The 18,627-nt window shown below is 42.5% G+C and overlaps 2 protein-coding genes across 2 annotated transcripts; both read right to left on the bottom strand.

Moving 5' to 3' along the window:
- Positions 1-3,197: 3,197 nt before the first annotated feature.
- On the bottom strand, positions 3,198-4,850 carry LOC139842568 (uncharacterized). Its single transcript, XM_071832692.1, has 2 exons — positions 4,229-4,850; positions 3,198-3,808 (listed from the first exon to the last, which is right to left on the bottom strand). Exons 1-2 carry the CDS (start codon positions 4,848-4,850, stop codon positions 3,198-3,200), a joined length of 1,233 nt encoding a protein of 410 aa, XP_071688793.1.
- A 1,626-nt stretch (positions 4,851-6,476) lies between these two features.
- On the bottom strand, positions 6,477-8,462 carry LOC139842555 (uncharacterized). Its single transcript, XM_071832682.1, has 2 exons — positions 8,202-8,462; positions 6,477-8,156 (listed from the first exon to the last, which is right to left on the bottom strand). Exons 1-2 carry the CDS (start codon positions 8,460-8,462, stop codon positions 6,477-6,479), a joined length of 1,941 nt encoding a protein of 646 aa, XP_071688783.1.
- Positions 8,463-18,627: the final 10,165 nt, after the last annotated feature.

Below are 18,627 nucleotides of genomic sequence, written 5' to 3'. Positions count from 1 at the left end.
TATGTCATCTATCATCGTTAGACGTGATACCTTCGTTAGCGTAGCTTTGTGTGTCTTGACGGGGGGATACACTATCAAGCCCCCCAGTTTAATTTTTACGAAGCTTTTTAACCAAGCTATGTTGAATTAAACTCAATCTGCCACATGATAGCTTGATTTGACGCCTCTGATCCTTGCAATTAATTACCCGGATGCGATTACCTTTCTGCCCCTACGAATTCTTTACTGTTAAAATAGGGTTGAAGGGTGAAATGGTAATTTCCTGGTGCGGTTACCAAAGTAATTCTGTAATTGATTTGACGGTTGCTGCTCAAGGGTAATAAAAAGTTAATCTCTTAATTTTCTCTTTCATTTTTCCCTTTTCTTTTTCTTTTGCTATTCTTCATCGTCCAATCATACTTCCTATTTCTCAAAAAAGGTATTGCTCCCCATCTTGTTGTCTTTTTTGTTATTTTGTTATGGCTAAAGTAGGGCTTCGATCGATTTCTAGTGCCGTGACCCCTGAGCGTTTAAAACGCCTCTGTAAAACTCTAGGTCTCAAAGGAGACGACATGATTTTGCCGGAATCTGGTAAGTTCATGCTAGATTTTCCGGCGGATTACGTCGGAATGTACACGCAATCATTTACAGAGTGCAACCTTAGGATTCCCATTTCATCATTAATTCTTAGTGTTCTTGATTACTTCAAAGTCCATGTTTCGATTGTCCACCCCCTCGCCGTTAAAAAGATCTTGGCTTTTGAATATATGTGCAAAGCTTATGGCAGTCAGCACTCAGTTGACTTGTTTCGCTGTTTCTTTCAAATTGGTGACGCTGGGAATTGGGTTATCATTGCCAAGCGACGCAAAAATAGGGGTAGCTTGACTGATACTCCAATGTGTTTTGCTTCTTCCATTCCTGATGTAAGGAATTGGAAGGATTCCTTCGTTTATATCAAGAAATCTTTTTTCTTTCCGGATAAATATCCTAATGCCGTTGACATCAGATGGGCCACCGTTCCCAAGCAATATAGTGATCCTATTCCTGAGGATGCTAAAGATGATCCTCTCTTTAGTAGGATTTGTCGTCATCCTATTATTCCTTCAACTCTTCCAGATTCTCTTCTTTTTAAACTAGGCATGGCACTTCCTGGGAAAAAGGCGAAGCTATCCCTGTGTACTTTTGTGGGGAACGGGGTAGGTGTTATATGTCTTAGGTTTTATCCTTGTTTATACTTTCTTGTGTTAATTTTTTCTAACCTTGATCGCTTTTGTAGAGATGTCTTTGTGAAACGTTATCAAATCTTTTGGGCTGAAACAGATGACTGAAGCCGTCCGTGCTAGTACTGTGGTTAAAGAGCTTGGCTCTCCCTCCTGTTCTGGTTTTATGGAGGTGGACAGCAAACCGGAGAAAGTGGCTGAGTCAAGTGCCCCCAAGGTTCAACCCAACGCTAAGGTGGAGTCAAGTGCCCCCAAGGTACAACTCAGTGCTAAGTTTGCCTCAGAGCATGAACCTATTGATGTTAATGCAGAAACTGACGTATCTAAGAGCATTCCTGTTAGGGCCTCTAGGAACCAAAAGATTGCCAGGAAGATGAAAGAGGTTGTTTCTGGTTCCCCCTTGAAGAAGGCTAAGTTTGCTCTTCATGACGAAGATACCGATGATGAAGCTCAAATTGAAGGTTCCGGTGACAACGTTCCCTTGGGTAAGCTTCTTATTTGTTAGCGTTTTTTATATTAACTGCTCTTCTCGCTTGAACAAATTTATGTGCTTTTGTAGGTGATATTCCTGCTATCCCTTCTTTAGAAGCTTGTTTCAATGTGTTCGATGAGATGATTCCTTCTGAATTCGAAGATGCCTTTGTGGATACCTCTAAGCTCATTGATGTTTACACCGCCCATAACTATCGTTCTGCTATCTATAATCATCTTGTCCTTTCTCGTTTGAAGCAGAAATCTGGCGATGTTATATGTTTAGAGAAGGAGGTGGAAGAGCTTAGGGATGTCAATGCATCTTCCAAGGAGTCTGTGAAGAAGTTACAGGAACAATTGTTGTTGAACACATCTTGGGAGGAGGAGGTGAAATCAGCCAAGAGTGAGATTCTGAGCATGCAGGAGAAGCAGAAGCTGGATGAGAAGAGGATAGCTGACTTAGAGGAGGAGAATAAGGTTCTTCGTCAGGAAGCAAAATTACTGGCAGATCAGAAGATGAGGTTTGGTAGTTTGAAGACAGATTATTCTGCTGTTATTACCCAGGTTATTCCACATGTTTAAAAGCAGGTTATCCGTAGCAAAGAGTTGAGCGCTTTGGTTGGTGATGTTGTCCTTGCTAGCAAACTTAAAGAGAGGTGTAAATTGTTGACTGAGTTGTCCCAGCAAGGCAAGCTCGAACTTAGCAGTTATCCAGAGTATACTGATCAGGCTCCAGACCTTGTTGATGCTGCGTGTACTCGCTTTGCCGATGCTGAACTTAATTATGTCGCCTCTGTTGCTGCTCACTCTGATGTTAAGCCTGTGGAGCTTCTTGCCGTGGTTGCGGAGCAATGATCTTTGTAGTTTGTTTGTGTTATGACCCCCTTTTGATGTGATGATCTGTACTCTAATTACTTTATGTTAACGTACTTTTACCAGGTCTGCGTGCCTGTTGATTTGGGGCTATGTTGCCCATAAACAATCTCCTTTTAGTACTATGTGGGTTATCGTACCCGTTTGCTTGTTACTCTACTTATTAAGCATGTCACCTATTTTGGCGTTATGATTACCTTTTCTTTGTCTTAGTTTGGCCCTCCTTTATTCAAGCACAAGCACTTATTTGCTTGTAGAATATGCCCTCTCGCGTATTTCTTAAATTTGACAAGTGTTCCCTCCGGGGGTACTTTGCAATAGCTTCGGTAATCTCCTGGGTTACCTTTTGCTTATTGCTAAAGTTTTATGGGTATTCCTTTTGGGAATATCTTGCAATAGCATCGGTATACCTCTTGGGTAACCTCTTGCTTATTGCTAAAGTTTTATAAGTATTCCTCTTGGGAATATCTTCCAATATCTTTGGTATACCTCTTGGGTTACCTCTTGCTTATTGCTAAAGTTTTATAAGTATTACAACACTTAAGATTGATGTTTCCAAAAGATAGTAGGATTTCATTCAAATTCCTTGTGGTAGGAAGCGTATAAGTTTCGACTACCTATTACAAATTTTCCCACTTACATGCAACTAGAAATCTAGAAATAGAACTTTCGAAGGTTTACCCCATTCCAGGTTCTGGGGATCTGTTTCCCTTCTGTGGTTTCGAGCTCGTATGAACCATTCCCGAAAGCTTCGGAGATTACGTACGGACCTTCCCAAGTAGGACCCATCTTTCCTTCGTATTCGACTTTGCTAGTGCTGTTGAGCCTTAGGACATAATCTCCGACCTTGTATACCGATGGTTTGACTCGCTTGTTGTAATACCTTTCGATCTTTTTCTTGTATACTGCTTCTCTAATCAGCGCAGCTTCTCTCCTTTCTTCCATGAGATCAAGATTGAGACGGAGATTCTCCTCGTTTTCTTCGAGGTTTGCGGTCCTGTTGGTTAATAATTGTATCTCCGCGGGCAATACCGCCTCAGTTCCGTAAACCAAATTGTAAGGGGTTTCTCTGTTACTCCTTTTGGGTGTGGTTCGATGAGCCCATAGGACCAGGGGGAGTTCTTCCATCCATCCTTGGTGACATTTACCCAAACGTTTCTCGAGACCTTTTAAGATATCCTTGTTGGTTACTTCCACCTGTCCGTTCCCTTGTGGGTGGTAAACGGAAGTAAGGGTTTGCTTTATCTGTAGCTTTTCACAGAACCCTGGGAAGATACCTTCGGCGAATTATTTTCCATTATCCGAAACGATTTCTTGGGGTATGCCAAACCGACACACGATGTGTTCCCAAACAAACTTTTCTATCTGTTTCCCTGTCGTGGTGATTAATGGTTTTGCTTCCGTCCACTTGGTGAAGTAGTCTATCGCAACCACCAGCCATTTGTAACCTCCTGGTGCTTCTGTGAGTAGACCTACTAGATCTATGCCCCACTTTGAGAAAGGCCACGCTGATAACACCGATATCATGTCTTGCTTTGGCTGTTTCTAAACTTTAGCGTGGATCTGACATGGCTCACAGGTTCGTAAGAGCGTGACTGTATCTTCGTGCATGGTTAGCCAATAATACCCCATCCTTAGCATTTTTGCCACTATTGACCTTGGTCCGGAATGAAGTCCACAGATACCTTCATGCATTTCTCTGATGATCATCGAAGCTTGGTTTGGTCCGACACAGCGAAGCCACGGGGTGAGGATAGATTTCCTGTACAAGGCTCCGTTCATTATCTTGTATGACGGTGCTTTGATCCGGATCTTTCTTGCTTCTTTTTTATCCTCGGGTAAGATTCTGAGCTCCAAATATTCCCTTAATGGCTTCATCCACGTGTTTTCTTCTTCGATGATTAAGTCATAGACTTCTTGAGCTTCGATGGACCTTTTTTCTAATACTTCAACCAACACTTCCTTCGCCAGGTGTGCAAAGGTGATAGAAGCTAATTTGCTCAGAGCATCTGCTTTTTTGTTCTGACTTCTTCTTAGATGCTCTATTGTGAAGCTTTTGAAGCTCTCTACAAGTTCCCTGACCTTTGACAGATAAAGTTGTATGATTGGCTGTCTTGCTTCGAAGATACCTAGGACTTGGTTCGCCACTAGTTGTGAGTCTACGAAGGCTTGTAAGTGCTCAATTTTCACCTCCTTTGCTATTCTGAGCCCAGCGAGTAGAGCTTCGTATTCTGCTTTGTTATTAGTTGTGCTAAACTCGAAACGAAGCGTGTAAGTAAACTCTTGTCCCTCTGGGTTGATTAGCATAAGTCCTGCCCCTGAGCCATCAGAGCTGGAAGCTCCATCGGTGAACAGTTTCCATTCCTTCGTTTCAACAGTCGGGGTGATAATTTACGCGAAGGTGGAGTTGTTTTCTTCGTCTGTCTCCATTGTTTCTGCCATGAAGTCTGCTAGTACTTGAGCTTTGATTTAATGGCGAGCTTGGAAGTCGATGTCATGTTCCCCGAGCTCTATTGCCCATTTGGCCATTCTGCCCGACTTTTCTGGCTTCATAAGAACCTGTCTAATTTGCTTGTTAGTTAACACAATGATAGGATGGGCTTGGAAGTACCTTAGTAGCTTCCTTGCGGTGTGGACTAGGGCAAGCGAGAACTTTTCAAGCTCTGGGTAGTTGACTTCTGCACCCTGTAGAACTCGGCTTACGAAATATATCGAGACCTGTATCCTTTCACGTTCTGCAACTAGCACCGTGCTAATGCACTCCTTGGACGTTGCTAGGTAGAGATATAGTGTCTCTCCCATTTTTGGTGATGTCAGGGTTGGCAGATTAGCTATGTGTGCTTTCATTTCAAAGAAAGCCTTTTCGGCCTCTTCAGTCCATGCTATTTTCTTTGCTCCCAAGCATCCTTTCAGAACTTTGAGAAAAGGCAATTGCTTCTCAGCTCCCTTGGATAGGAAACGGCTTAATGACACTAGCTTCCCGTTTAAAATCTACATTTCTTTGACCGTGGTTGGTGTTTTGAGTTGTTGGAATTTGTCTACTTTCTCTGGGTTTGCTAAGATTCCTTTCTTAGTGATGTAATACCCTAGGAACTTTCCTTCCTCTACCCCGAATGAGCACTTTTTGGGGTTTAGCTTCATATTGACTGTCCGAAGGGTGTCGAAGGTTTCTTGAATATCTCTTAGCAAGGTGCTTTCCTCCGGACTCTTGATTACCATGTCATCAACATATGCTTCCACATTTCTCCCTAATTGCTTACGAAAGACTTTGTCCACCAACCTTTGGTATGTGGCTCCGGCATTCTTCAATCTGAAGGGCATTTTCTTATAGCAATATATCCCCTTGCTTATGAAGAAAGACGTCTTTTCCTCGTCTTCTTCGGCCATTTGGATCTGATGGTAGCCTTTGTAGGCATCAAGAAAACACTTATACTTGTACCCGGTTAGGGATTCCACTTTCCAATCGATCTCCGGCAGGGGGTAGCAATCCTTAGGGCAAGCTTTGTTGATATTCGTAAAATCGACGCACATCCTCCACCCTCCGTCGGATTTCTTCACCATGACGGGGTTTGCGACCCAGGTGGGGTATTTTGCTTCCCGGATTATGCCAGCCTGGAGTAGTTCTTCAACCTCTTTGCAAGCAGCCTCATTCCTCTCATTAGCGAGGTTTCTTTTCTTCTGATGTATTGGCTCTAGGTGCTTGTATTCATTGAGCTTGTGTTCCGTAGAGAAGGTAGTTCCGTCGATACTGAGCATTCGAGGAATGCCTGTCATATCTCCGTATTCCCAAGCGAAGATGTCGATGTTCGCCTGCAGTAGCTTGCGAAGCTTTTTCTTCTTTTTCGAAGATAACGAACCTCCGATGATTACTTGTTGATCCGGGAACAGAGGCTTGACGGAGATTTTCTCGTCGTTCGAGCCTTCTTCTCTAGTTTAGAGGATGCATTCAGTTGGTCTTTCCTCTATTTTCCTGATTGCCACGATAACCTTTTCTCGATCATAGGTTGAAGCTAGAGTGCCAATCCCTTCGGATGTGTAGAATTTCACCAATTGATGTACGGTAGACGCGATTATCCCTATTTTCATCATGGCTACTCTTCCTAGTAGGATGTTGTGCTGCGAGACGGCCTGAACCACTACAAAATCTAGCGTTTCGATTCTGGTCAGTGGTGGCTCTCCAATGGTGAAGTCGAGGTCAACCTCTCCGATTGGCCAGCATCTTTCTCCAGAGAACCCAATTAGCGGTACCCTCGGTGGGTTCAGGCGAGCCTTAATGGTGGGGCTAAGCTGATTGAAGCAATGTTCATACATGATATCGCATGCGCTGCCACCATCCAAGTACACTCGGCGTACCTCTCTCTCGAAGATTCGCCCATTGATTGTGACAGGTTTGTTTGAGGGAGTGATCGTGTCAAGTTCTTGGAAAGAGATCTCTTCCCAATCTATTACTCCGCTCTTTCTTTCCCTCTTGTAGGTTCTTGGCTTATTAACTGCGAAGCATTCTGTGATCGTAAGTATGGCGTTGTCCATATTCGGTTTCTTCTCTTCGGTTCTGGGCTCTTGCTTCGGTGCCTTCGGGTTGCGAATGCCCTTTACTAAATGTGTTAGTTTCCCAGATCTGATTGCCTCTTCGATAGCTTGCCTCAACTGTATGCAGTCGTCCGTTTCATGGCCGAAATCATTATGAAAGTCACAAAATTTACTTGTGTCTCTCATCTTTCCTTTACTATTTAGTTTCGGTGGAGTTTTGAAGGCTTGGGCGGCCTTTTCGGTAGCTAGAATTTCTTTAGGTGACTTTACCAGCGTTCCGAGGATACCAGGGGTGTTTTCCCTTCTATAAGGGGAGAACTTATTTCGCTCGTTTCTTCTTCCGGACTTCTCTTCACGGTGACTTGGTTTTTCTTTTCGCTTGAAGCCTTGAGTTTCTTCGTACACGAAGCTATTCGCGGTGTCTTTCGCGTCAAGCCAAATGTATGCTTTGTCTAGCAATGCTTCGTAAGTGTAGGGGAGATCCCGACTGAGATGTTCCACCAATGCTCGTGTCCTGCAACCGTATAAGAGTCCCGAGATCCTTTGTGACTCGGGGAGTCCTGGAATCTGCTGGGTTTCATCCGTATATCGAACGAGAAAAGCCCTCAAAGCTTCACCATCTTTTTGTTTGATACTGTGGGCAGCGACGTGGTTCTTCTTGTGTTTCTTTTGCTGGCTAAACTTCGACCTAAAAAGTCGTTTAAGGTCCTCGAAGCTGGAGACGGAATCTTTTGCTAAAGAGTCGAACCAGATCCTTGCATCACTTTTGAGCACGTATGAGAATGCGTGACAAGCCACAGCTGTATCCCATCTTGACATTCGAGCCGCACCTTCGAAGATATTTATAAAATCATTAAGGTCATCTTTTCCTTCGTAATACCCCAGGTGGGATGGTATCTTCATCCCGATGGGTAGCGGGTGGTTTCCTATTAGAGATACGAAAGGAGTTTTCTGACTCTTCCAAGGTTGGTCTAAATATCCACCAGCATTTCCGCTAGCTCCGTGGTGGAGGTTGTTCGCTGCGGAGGTACCTCCGATGTACGTACCTTGGAAAGGCAAACTAACCCACGGATTACTTCCGTTCTATAATTGTGACCCTGGGGGCAACGAAGTGTTCGGCTGAGTTACCAGGGGAATGATTCCCGCAGTTGGTAAGATAGTGCTGGCGTTGGGTATGTTCTGTGGAGCAACAGGGAATGGGCTCCCGAAAGTATACTTCTGCGTAATTGGTCCTCCTGAGTGGCTCAGAGGGACACTGGTGGTGGTCATTGAAAGAGTCGGCTGTGAAGGTATCGGCTGGAGAGTGATACTCGGAGGGGCTGTCGGTTGTAAGATCTGAGGCTGGCTGGTAAGAGGGAGACTTCTTGCTTGCCTGGCCTCCATTTCCATTTCTTCGTCGACATCATCGCTGTCATACGTCAGTGTTTACCGACTGCATAACTGCCCTTCTTCTTGCAACTTTTTGATAACAGCGCGTATGTTATCATAGTTGTTGAGTATGAAGGTCTTATCGATTAGCGGTGGTGGTTCGGAATCATTCTGGTTTGTAGTTATTGGCATAGCAGGAGTGATAGGTGTCCGTGTTCCGGTTTCAGGTTGATCTACCTCAGATGGTAGAGAGAAACCGGGCGGTGGATGATCAGATTCCGCCATGATCTTTCGTTTTTCAAACAAAGTAAGTATTGAAGTGGTGTCCCACAGATGGCGCCAATTGTTTGTACAATTCTTGGCACACCTTGTGAGCTGAACAAGGAAGTTGGGATCTAATCACTAAATGGACGATATGGTGTGATATGATGGTGGATGTATGCTTGTTGGCGATTCCCCGAAGGTAGTACGAAGGTATCATACTTTACGCCACCAAGATACGGAGGTAACTCATTGGGAGTGTTTGTGTATGAGTGATTATGACTGAGTGTGTCCCTTGTCCAGGGATCATGCTCCCTTTATATAGAGTTAGATAATAGCCTTGTCATCAGTTTTCTAGGTAGATTCAGTCTTCGAGGCAATCTCTGATGAGACAAAGGGGACTTTCCCTTCGGCTGACTGTAATCTCTGGTGGTCCAAGAAAGTTAGCCTGCAGCATTCCTCTTTTGTCATTTGGATGTTAGTGGTAATGAGTTTGGTTAACCCGTTAACTCCTCTCCTTCAGTCTAGGTGATCTCGTGACCTTAGGAGAGGTCCCTGTCCATTGGTAACTGTGATCCCTTCGTCAATACTTTCCTTCGTTACGATTGCTTCGTATGACGGAAGTGGATTTGTACCAACTCTGAATATTGGGATTCTTATTTGATGGCATTCTTCTTCTGTCCTTTGAGCGCCATTATTTGATTTCAAGGATATCCCACCTTTAGTTTGTATTTGATATATGCGTTCTTGTGATCCAGCCTTATGTCATCTATCATCGTTAGGCGTGATACCTTCGTTAGCGTAGCTTTGTCTGTCTTGACGGGGGGATACACTATCAGTGGGTGCATTTGATGGTGCAGAGTATGTCATGGATACTAGCTAGTGAAATGTGATTAGTTAGTGACGGGAAAGAAATGATGAGGTCATACATCTTTTACTTGATTACCTTCATATTCAAAACAACTTTACTCAGCAAACAAATGCAATTCCTCCGACGTCATACAAATTGACCTCGTCTTCCTTCTTCAGATGATCTAATTAATGATCAATTCACCAAAACCAAAGTACTTAAGCTAGAATTAGCTTGGGGTTGTTCGTAGGATTCATTTAACTAAATTAAGTACTACTCCTCAATTTATTTGGTGACTTCCCTATATTTGTTTTAAGATAAAGTAGTCAAAATGTCCATCTTCAATTGACGTTGTCATATATTTTATTTGTTCCTGATCAATGTTGAAAGAATCCCGTCATAATAGGTTATGGAGAACCCTGTGATGCGTTGCATGAAACGAAAGCAGTCTGTAACAGAGCATGACTTGAAGATGATGAGGAACCAATTTCAGGAGCTTAGAGTCGGATGTTGTGGTGTCCCAAGACGTCTTCTTTTAGCTTCTAATTCCACTTCATTTTCCATAAGTTTGGAGGTAAAAGTAGACAGGGTTAACGGTCGAGCTGAGGTCGTAGCCCTAGTCTGAATTTGGTCTATTATCATATCCCACTTCTCTGGCAAACCTTTCTTCAATATCTTAATCGCCTTAGTATCTGGTACTTCAATGCCATAATCATTAAGTTCAGACATAAGATGTCGGTATCTTATTAAAGTATGTTCCAAACTCTCAGCAGAGTGAGCAACAAAGGTCTTCCACTCTTTTTTCAATACTTTACCTTTATCTACACGGTAGGTCTCAGTACCTTCTGTAGGAGACTGAAGGGCAAGCCAAAGATTATGAGATGTCTTGTTACAGTGAAATTGATGATAAATCTCTTTGGACAAACCCTGAGTGAGTTGGGCATAACATCTGCACTCTAGGTTGTATTGTTCTCTTCAAGCATGAGTAAAGGCAAATGTTTCTTTCCTTTCATTCTCTGAGCCTATTAGCCAAGCATACTCAGTCTCAATCAGTTCCCATAACCTTGAATCTAGTTCATTCATGTAGATCATAAACCGACTCTTCCAATCCATAAAATCTTTCAAACTCTCAAGTTTTGGTACTTTATTAGCATTACCAGACTCATTCTCAGAGAAATATTTTCTGAATACCAGGTGTTATCACCATTGCACAATCAGGAGTAACAAATGGAGTTTGTTCAGTCATCTTGTAAGTTCAAGTTAGCTTTTATATGAAACTGTTTTAAAAGATAGTCGGTCGTGTGTCTAAGTCAATCGATCGGTTGAGTCTCAATCGGTCGTGTGTCACAAAAGTCAAATGACCAACACTTCGTACTATAAGTCAATTTGGTATTGCAACTCACAGGGTCGAGTGTCTAACTAGTTCGGTCGATTGTGTATACTCAAACAGTCGGGTGTGTACTCACACGATCGGGTGACTATTTGGCACTCAACCTGCTAAGAACACTCACACGGTCAACTAAGAGAAAGACGGCCAGGTTTTACTGTGACGCCCCGTACTAAATTATCATGTACGGACCATCAACAACAGGATCATTACAAGGTTAAGTACTATATGCGTTTTCAAAACAGAGTTTACATTCATTAATAAAAGTGACGTCATAACATACGTCAATTGTTTTACAAATCCAAAGTATGCTTCACTAAGTAGAAGCATTAAATAAGTGTACGTGACCATAATGGTCGTTACATAACATAAGTTCATAAGTAAAAAGTTTGAATGCAACATAAGTAGTCATGCGATACAACTCTAGGCAGCGGGTTCTACAGCACGACTAGTAAGATAGCGGAAGCGACTTCAAACACCTGAGAAAATACATGCTTAAAAAGGTCAACACAAAGGTTGGTGAGCTATAGTTTAAGTATAACAGTAATGTAAGTAGGCCACGAGATTTCAGTGCTACAACGAGCGTTTCAAAAGTATGTAAAAGTATATGCTTAACCGTGGGCACCCGGTAACTAACTTAACGTTTAATGTACCCCCTTAAAGTGCACTTGGCAAGTGCGTATAACCTCGAAGTATTAAACACTCGTTAAATGCTAGCGCTACTAGCCCGAGTGGGGATGTCAAACCCTATGGATCCATATCTAAGATTCGCGTTCACGGTTCAAAAACCAATGATTAAACGTTACCGAGCTAAAGGGAATGTTTCTGCCGTTATATAACCCACACATATATAAATTTAAGTACTCGTGCCTAGTATGTAAAACATAAAATCCGCATGTATTCTCAGTTCCCAAAATAAGTTAAAGTAAAAAGGGAATGCTATAACTCACAATGATTAGTAGTAATGGTAAGGTAGTAGTCGGAAAGTGGTGTGCAAGTAACGGTCCAAACGTCCTCATCCTAAGTCAAATAGCACTAAGTCAATAAGTCGTCTCAAAAGGTTTACAAGTACGTAATTAAGGTCATAAGGGTCATCATCAATCATCATTAAACCAAAAGGTAACAAGTAAGGCTCGTTTATGAAAGTCGTTTAAAACAAAGGCTGACTTCGGTCAGTCACCACGGCCTCTACCCTTACTGAATTAAGGTGAGACCAGTGGTCATGGCTCCGTCTATGAGTCCCTTAAGTGTGGTAAAATTTACAGAAGCAAACTCGTCTTGGTTTGACCGTGGCGACGGTCTAAGTGCGAGTAGGTCAGAAATTTCTGCACAACGTTAAAGGACATGGTAACGATCGGAGGGCCATAAATCCTAAACCGTAACTCGGATTAAGACGAGTCCTATATGAAAAGTTATCTACTCGAAAAGTTCTATCTAAAAATCAAGGTTAGAACAGCCCAGGTCTACTGGTCTGTTCCAGAAGCAGTAGGTCAGAAACATTTGGACAGAAACAGTAAGTTTTGAAGAGTTCCGGTTGTCTCGGTGCTTGATGTTCATCACGGTTCTCATCCTTGATGCGTATAGCTTCAAGTGTACAACTCGTTGATGTGTTAACATCATCTTGACCAAGGTTTGTCCATCATAACTCAAGTGCAAGTGTTGTAAGTGTTTGATGAACCAAGGTTACATGTAAGTTTATGAACAAGTTCATGAACACTAAGAAAGATCACAACCAAGTGTTGGATCCATGATACTTGCACCAAAGTGTAAGCTCTTGTTGGTTTCATGTCCTTGTTCAAATGTTTAGTAAGCAACTTAACGATAAGAAATAAAGAAAATGAAAGATAAGCCTAAACCAACCATGAAGGTGGTATTCTAGTAACATACAACAAACAAGAACACAAGTAACAAAAATTAAAGATTATAAACTTTAAATCTTTTGAAACAAAATATGTAGAACATAACTAGATAGATTATGTTCTTGGATGTTCTTGATAATACAAGATATTATGAAGAATCAAAACTAAGAAGTTTGATCTTGTAACATGAAAGTAAGTAAGTAAACAACTTAATAACCTACAAGTAATTAACTTTAAACAAGAACAAGTAACAAAAGTTTTAACAACAAAGATTGATGATGATTATGTTCATGTAGAAATCAGTTTTTACCAACAAAGAAAAGAAGAAAAGAAGTTGTTACTTACAAGAAAGAAAGAAGAACTTGAGAGAAAAAGAGAGAAGAAAATTGCAAGTAATGTGTGTGTGTGTTTGAGTGGGAGATTTCAAATGAACAAGTAATGAAGAAATGATGAAGTGTGGACTCCTTTGAAGCCACAAACCCCACGTTTTTCTGCAGCAAATAAAGGGGGAGAGGTTTGTTTTGTGGTTACATGCATGTTAAAGTCACAAAAGTTGGATAATAGAAGGGTTTACATGGGAAGGGTGCAAGTAACAAGATTCCATACAACTAACTAACTAGTTTGAGTTCTAAGTGATACTTACACTTGTAAGAGTTGGGCTAAAGGTCCACTAATATAAGTAGGGTGGGCTTGGAAACCCAAGTCAAAAGTCCACTTCATTAATTAAAGCCCAAGTTCAATAAATCCCAAGTTAAACCAAATAAAGCCCAAGTAATTAACCTATCACCTTAGTTAATTAAAATGATTAATAAAATTAATCATGAATGTAAATAATACCTTAAAATATTATTCGTGCAAGTTCCGGGTGTCACAAAGACGTTTCGGGCATTTAAAGTTCAAGTACGGGCAATCAAAGCAACATGTAAATGTAATAACATACATTCGTTTAATCAAGCGTATTAATAATAATAATTATTAATAAATAATGTTGGTAAAACCAGGGTCGTTACATTACCCACCTGTTAAAGAAAATTTCGTCCCGAAATTTAAGCTGAGGTAGATGGAGGAGTCGGGAAAAGGTGAGGATACTTTCGCATCATTTGATCCTCTCGTTCCCAAGTAAACTCAGGTCCTCGTTTGGCATTCCATCGTACTCGTACAATCGGAATCTTGTTGCGTTTCAAAGTTTTGATCTCACGATCCATAATCTCAACAGGTTCCTCCACAAAGTGGAGTTTGTCATCAATAGTAAGTTCTTCCAAAGGTATGATGAGTTCGGGTGCAGCAAGACACTTCTTCAAGTTTGACACATGGAAGGTAGGATGAACTGAGCTCAATTGTGCTGGTAGATCTAAACGGTATGCAACTGGTCCAACACGTTCCAAGATCTCGAATGGACCAATGTATCGTGGGTTCAACTTTCCACGTTTTCCAAAACGGATCACACCTTTCCAAGGTGCAACCTTCAACATTACACGATCACCAACATTAAATTCAAAGTCTTTCCGTTTAAGATCGGCATAGCTCTTTTGGCGATCACGGGCAGTCTTAAGTCTAGCTTGGATCTGAGCAATCTTCTCCGTCGTTTCGTGGACTACCTCGGGTCCGGTGATTTGCTTTTCGCCTACTTCGGCCCAACAAATAGGAGATCGGCACTTACGACCATACAATGCTTCAAAAGGTGCAGCATTAATGCTAGAGTGATAACTGTTATTGTACGAGAATTCGGCGAGTGGCAAATGCCTTTCCCAGGCCTTTCCAAAATCAATGACACATGCACGCAGCATGTCCTCCAAGGTCTGAATCGTTCGTTCACTTTGCCCGTCAGTCTGAGGATGATAAGCAGTACTCATGTCAAGACGAGTTCCCATGGCTTCTTGCAAAGAACGCCAAAATCTGGAAGCAAAACGGGGATCGCGATCGGAGATGATTGATAAAGGTACACCATGACGAGATACAACCTCTTTGATGTACAGCTGAGCAAGTCTTTCCATTGTATCAGTTTCCTTCATCGCTAGGAAGTGTGCAGATTTGGTGAGGCGGTCAACAATAACCCAAATAGTATCGCATCCGCCCACCGTCTTCGGCAGCTTAGTAATGAAATCCATTGTGATCCTTTCCCACTTCCATTGTGGGATTTCCGGCTGTTGAAGTAACCCAGAAGGTCTCTGATGCTCGGCTTTAACCTTCGAGCAAGTCAAACACTTACCAACATAAGTCGCAACGTCCTTCTTAAGATTCGGCCACCAATACTGTTCTTTAAGGTCGTGGTACATCTTACCTGCACCGGGGTGAATCGAATATCTCGATTTGTGTGCTTCATCAAGTATCAGGCTTCGTAGATCTCCATAGTAAGGTACCCAAATTCTTCCGGCATAACATCGGAGTCCAGACTCTCTAACCTCGAATCGAGAGACAAGTATGTTCAAATGCTCGTGAGATATGTTCTCCTCCTTGAGAGCCTCAACTTGGGCTACTCTGATCTGGTTGTTGAGGTTCGAATGGATGGTGATGTTCAGAGCCCTAACACGGAGAGGTGCCGTCCTCTCCTTTCGGCTTAAAGCGTCAGCTACAACATTGGCCTTGCCAGGGTGATAACGGAGTTCACAATCGTAGTCGTTGAGCGTCTCGATCCATCGACGCTGTCTCATATTCAGTTGCTTCTGATCAAAGATGTGCTGGAGACTCTTGTGATCGGTGAAAATAGTGCTCTTAGTTCCATACAAATAATGTCTCCACAATTTGAGTGCAAAGACAACGGCTCCAAGTTCAAGATCATGTGTAGTGTAGTTCCGCTCGTGAATCTTCAATTGGCGGGAGGCATAGGCAATAACCTTTGATCGTTGCATCAGTACACAACCAAAACCACTCTTCGATGCATCGCAATAAACAACAAAGTCGTCACTGCCTTCAGGAAGTGATAGGATAGGTGCGGAGGTTAACTTCTTCTTCAAAGTTTGGAATGCTGATTCGTGTGTGGGTTCCCAAATGAACTTCTTGCCCTTGTGAGTCAGTGCGGTCAAAGGACGCGCAATCAGAGAAAATCCTTCGATAAACCTTCGATAATAACCGGCGAGACCTAGAAATTGGCGAATATGCGTTGGAGTAGTGGGGGTCTCCCACTTGCTGATGGCTTCAATCTTGGCGGGATCAACTTTGATACCCTGGTCGCTCACAACATGACCCAAAAACTGTACTTCCTTCAACCAAAATTCGCACTTGGAGAATTTGGCGTAAAGTTGCTCTTGTCTTAAGAGTTCAAGCACTAGTCGAAGGTGTTGCTCATGTTCTTCTTCGCTCTTAGAGTAGATGAGGATATCATCTATGAAGACGATAACAAACTTATCCAAGTAAGGCTTGCAGACACGATTCATGAGATCCATGAACACGGCAGGGGCATTTGTCAAACCGAATGGCATCACGAGGAACTCATAATGACCATAACGGGTCCTGAATGCAGTTTTCATCACGTCACTTTCCTTCACCCTCAGCTGGTGATATCCGGATCGCAAATCAATCTTTGAATAAACGCTCGATCCTTGTAGTTGATCAAAAAGATCATCAATTCGTGGAAGAGGATATCGATTCTTGATAGTCAATTTGTTGAGTTCACGGTAGTCGATACACATACGGAAGGATCCATCCTTCTTCTTTACAAACAACACAGGTGCGCCCCAAGGCGAGAAGCTTGGTTGGATAAACCCTCGATCTAATAGCTCTTGTAGTTGACTCTGTAATTCTTGCATCTCGGAAGGTGCGAGTCTATAAGGTGCGCGAGCTACAGGTGCAGCTCCTGGCACTAAGTCAATCTGAAACTCTACTGCCCTCGGTGGCGGTAATCCAGGCAGTTCTTCGGGAAAGACATCGGAAAACTCGTTCACAATACGCACATCGTTCACGTTCTTCACCTCAGTTTCTACCACTTTCACATGTGCTAGGACAGCAAAGCGTCCCTTCTTCATAATCTTTTGCGCTTTTACGCAACTAATGAGGTTCAACTTCGAGGAACATCTCTCTCCAAAGATAACCAGTGGTTTGCCATCTCCTTGTGGTATGCGAAGTGCTTTATCTCCACAGATAACATCGGCCTTTATCTTGCTCAACCAATCCATACCGACGATCGCGTCAAAACTTCCCAGTTTGATAGGTATCAAATCAATTTCGAAATCTGCACCAGCTATGTTGATAATAGCTCCACGACTAATATGGTCAACCTTTTCAAGTTTTCCATTGGCTACCTCGACAAGCATACTTTCCTTCAAAGGAACTAACGACCAATCTAACTTATCACAAAAATGTCTACACACATAGCTCCTATCGGCACCAGTATCAAATAGGACAGAAGCTAAAAGATTGTTGATCTTGAATATACCTGTCACCAAGTCGGGGTTGTCGCGAGCGTCCCTTGCATTAACATTGAAGGCTCTAGCACGTGGTGGTCCGCCATCCTTACGCTTGTTAGGACACTCGTTTCTGAAATGGCCCGTCTTTCCACATTCATAACACTTCTTAGGCCCATTGTTGTTGTGGTTTGGCTTCACATTCAAAGTGGTAACCTTGCAATCCTTGCCAACATGTCCAGATCGTTGGCACTTCTCACAGATAACATTGCAATACCCAGTGTGGTGCTTGTAGCACCTATTGCATTGTGGTAAGGTTCCTTTGTAGTTCGGATTGGTGCGGTTGTTGTTGTTGGGGTTGGTGTTGTTGTTGTGCATGTTGTTGTTTTGCCTGAACCCTTCATGTCGTTTTGCCGGGTTTTGATCGTAGTTCCTACCCCTGTTGTTGTTGTGGTTGTTGTCCCATTTCCTCTTTTCACCACTAACAGTTTCAAACTTAGCCTTCTCCGGCTCGTCCAGGATGATTTGATTCAAGAGAGTATGCGCCATGCGCATTGCTTCGGGAACGCTTGGTGGCTTGGATGAGGTAACATTACCCTTGATGGACTTAGGAAGTCCCGAAAAGTATTTCTCCAAACGCTTAAATTCGGGGGTGACCATGGTTGGACACATAAGAGCCAATTCCAAAAACCTACGGTTGTAGCTGTTAAGGTCGTTCCCTACGGTTTTCAATTGCATAAATTCGATTTCCATCTTTTGAATCTCGGTTCTCGGACAGTATTCCTCGATCATAGCACATTTAAATTCTTCCCAAGGCGTAGCATACGCCTCATCAATTCCTCTCGCTTGGGCCATGGTATTCCACCATGTGAGCGCGCCATCAGACAGCGTGCAAGATGCAAATTTCGTTTTGTTAGCCTCAGAACAATTGCTAACCCTGAATACCGATTCCAACTTTTCGAACCATCTGGTGAGACCGACGGGTCCCTCAGTGCCACTGAAGTAGTGTGGCTTGCAGTTTTGAAATTCCTTGTAAGTACACCCATCTCGGACGACAGGTGGATTGACAGGCGGTGGTGGTGGAACTTGGGGTTGTCTTTCTGCTAGTGCAGCAGCGACTCGCTCGTTAATCATTTCCTCGATCTGGGCGGCGGTAGGTGTGATTCTTCCGTTGGCCATGATGTTCTATACAAACATTTTGACTCAAGTCAAAATCCATTATGCAAATAATAATAATATAGTATATAACAACCAACATGAAAACAGCACAACACATGTTGATTAAGTAATGCAAGCATATATAAGTACCACAAAACCATGATATGATAACGTAAATAGAACACTTGCGCACAAAGAAACAACACAAATTCCATTCATTAATGATAATAAGCTCATACATTACAATAAGTTCGTACATTACATAAGTGAAATATGAAATTACAAAAAGAGATTACAATACAGAATCTAGTACAAAGTCCTACGGCGATGG

The sequence above is a fragment of the Rutidosis leptorrhynchoides genome, chromosome 1, assembly GCF_046630445.1.
Source record: "Rutidosis leptorrhynchoides isolate AG116_Rl617_1_P2 chromosome 1, CSIRO_AGI_Rlap_v1, whole genome shotgun sequence".
Taxonomy (NCBI): Eukaryota; Viridiplantae; Streptophyta; class Magnoliopsida; order Asterales; family Asteraceae; genus Rutidosis; species Rutidosis leptorrhynchoides.
Note: the sequence above shows the minus strand (reverse complement) of the source record. Positions and strands in the feature narration are given on the sequence as shown.

Excerpts from the sequence above, each read along its gene's own strand:
- LOC139842555 (XM_071832682.1), bottom strand. The coding sequence starts at position 8,462 with ATGGAAATGGAGGCCAGGCAAGCAAGAAGTCTCCCTCTTACCAGCCAG. Across the intron at positions 8,157-8,201 it reads CTGCGGGAATCATTCCCCTG|AACGGAAGTAATCCGTGGGT; the intron begins GTAACTCAGCCG and ends TCACAATTATAG.
- LOC139842568 (XM_071832692.1), bottom strand. The coding sequence starts at position 4,850 with ATGCTAATCAACCCAGAGGGACAAGAGTTTACTTACACGCTTCGTTTC. Across the intron at positions 3,809-4,228 it reads CATCAGAGAAATGCATGAAG|GGTTCTGTGAAAAGCTACAG; the intron begins GTATCTGTGGAC and ends GTATCTTCCCAG.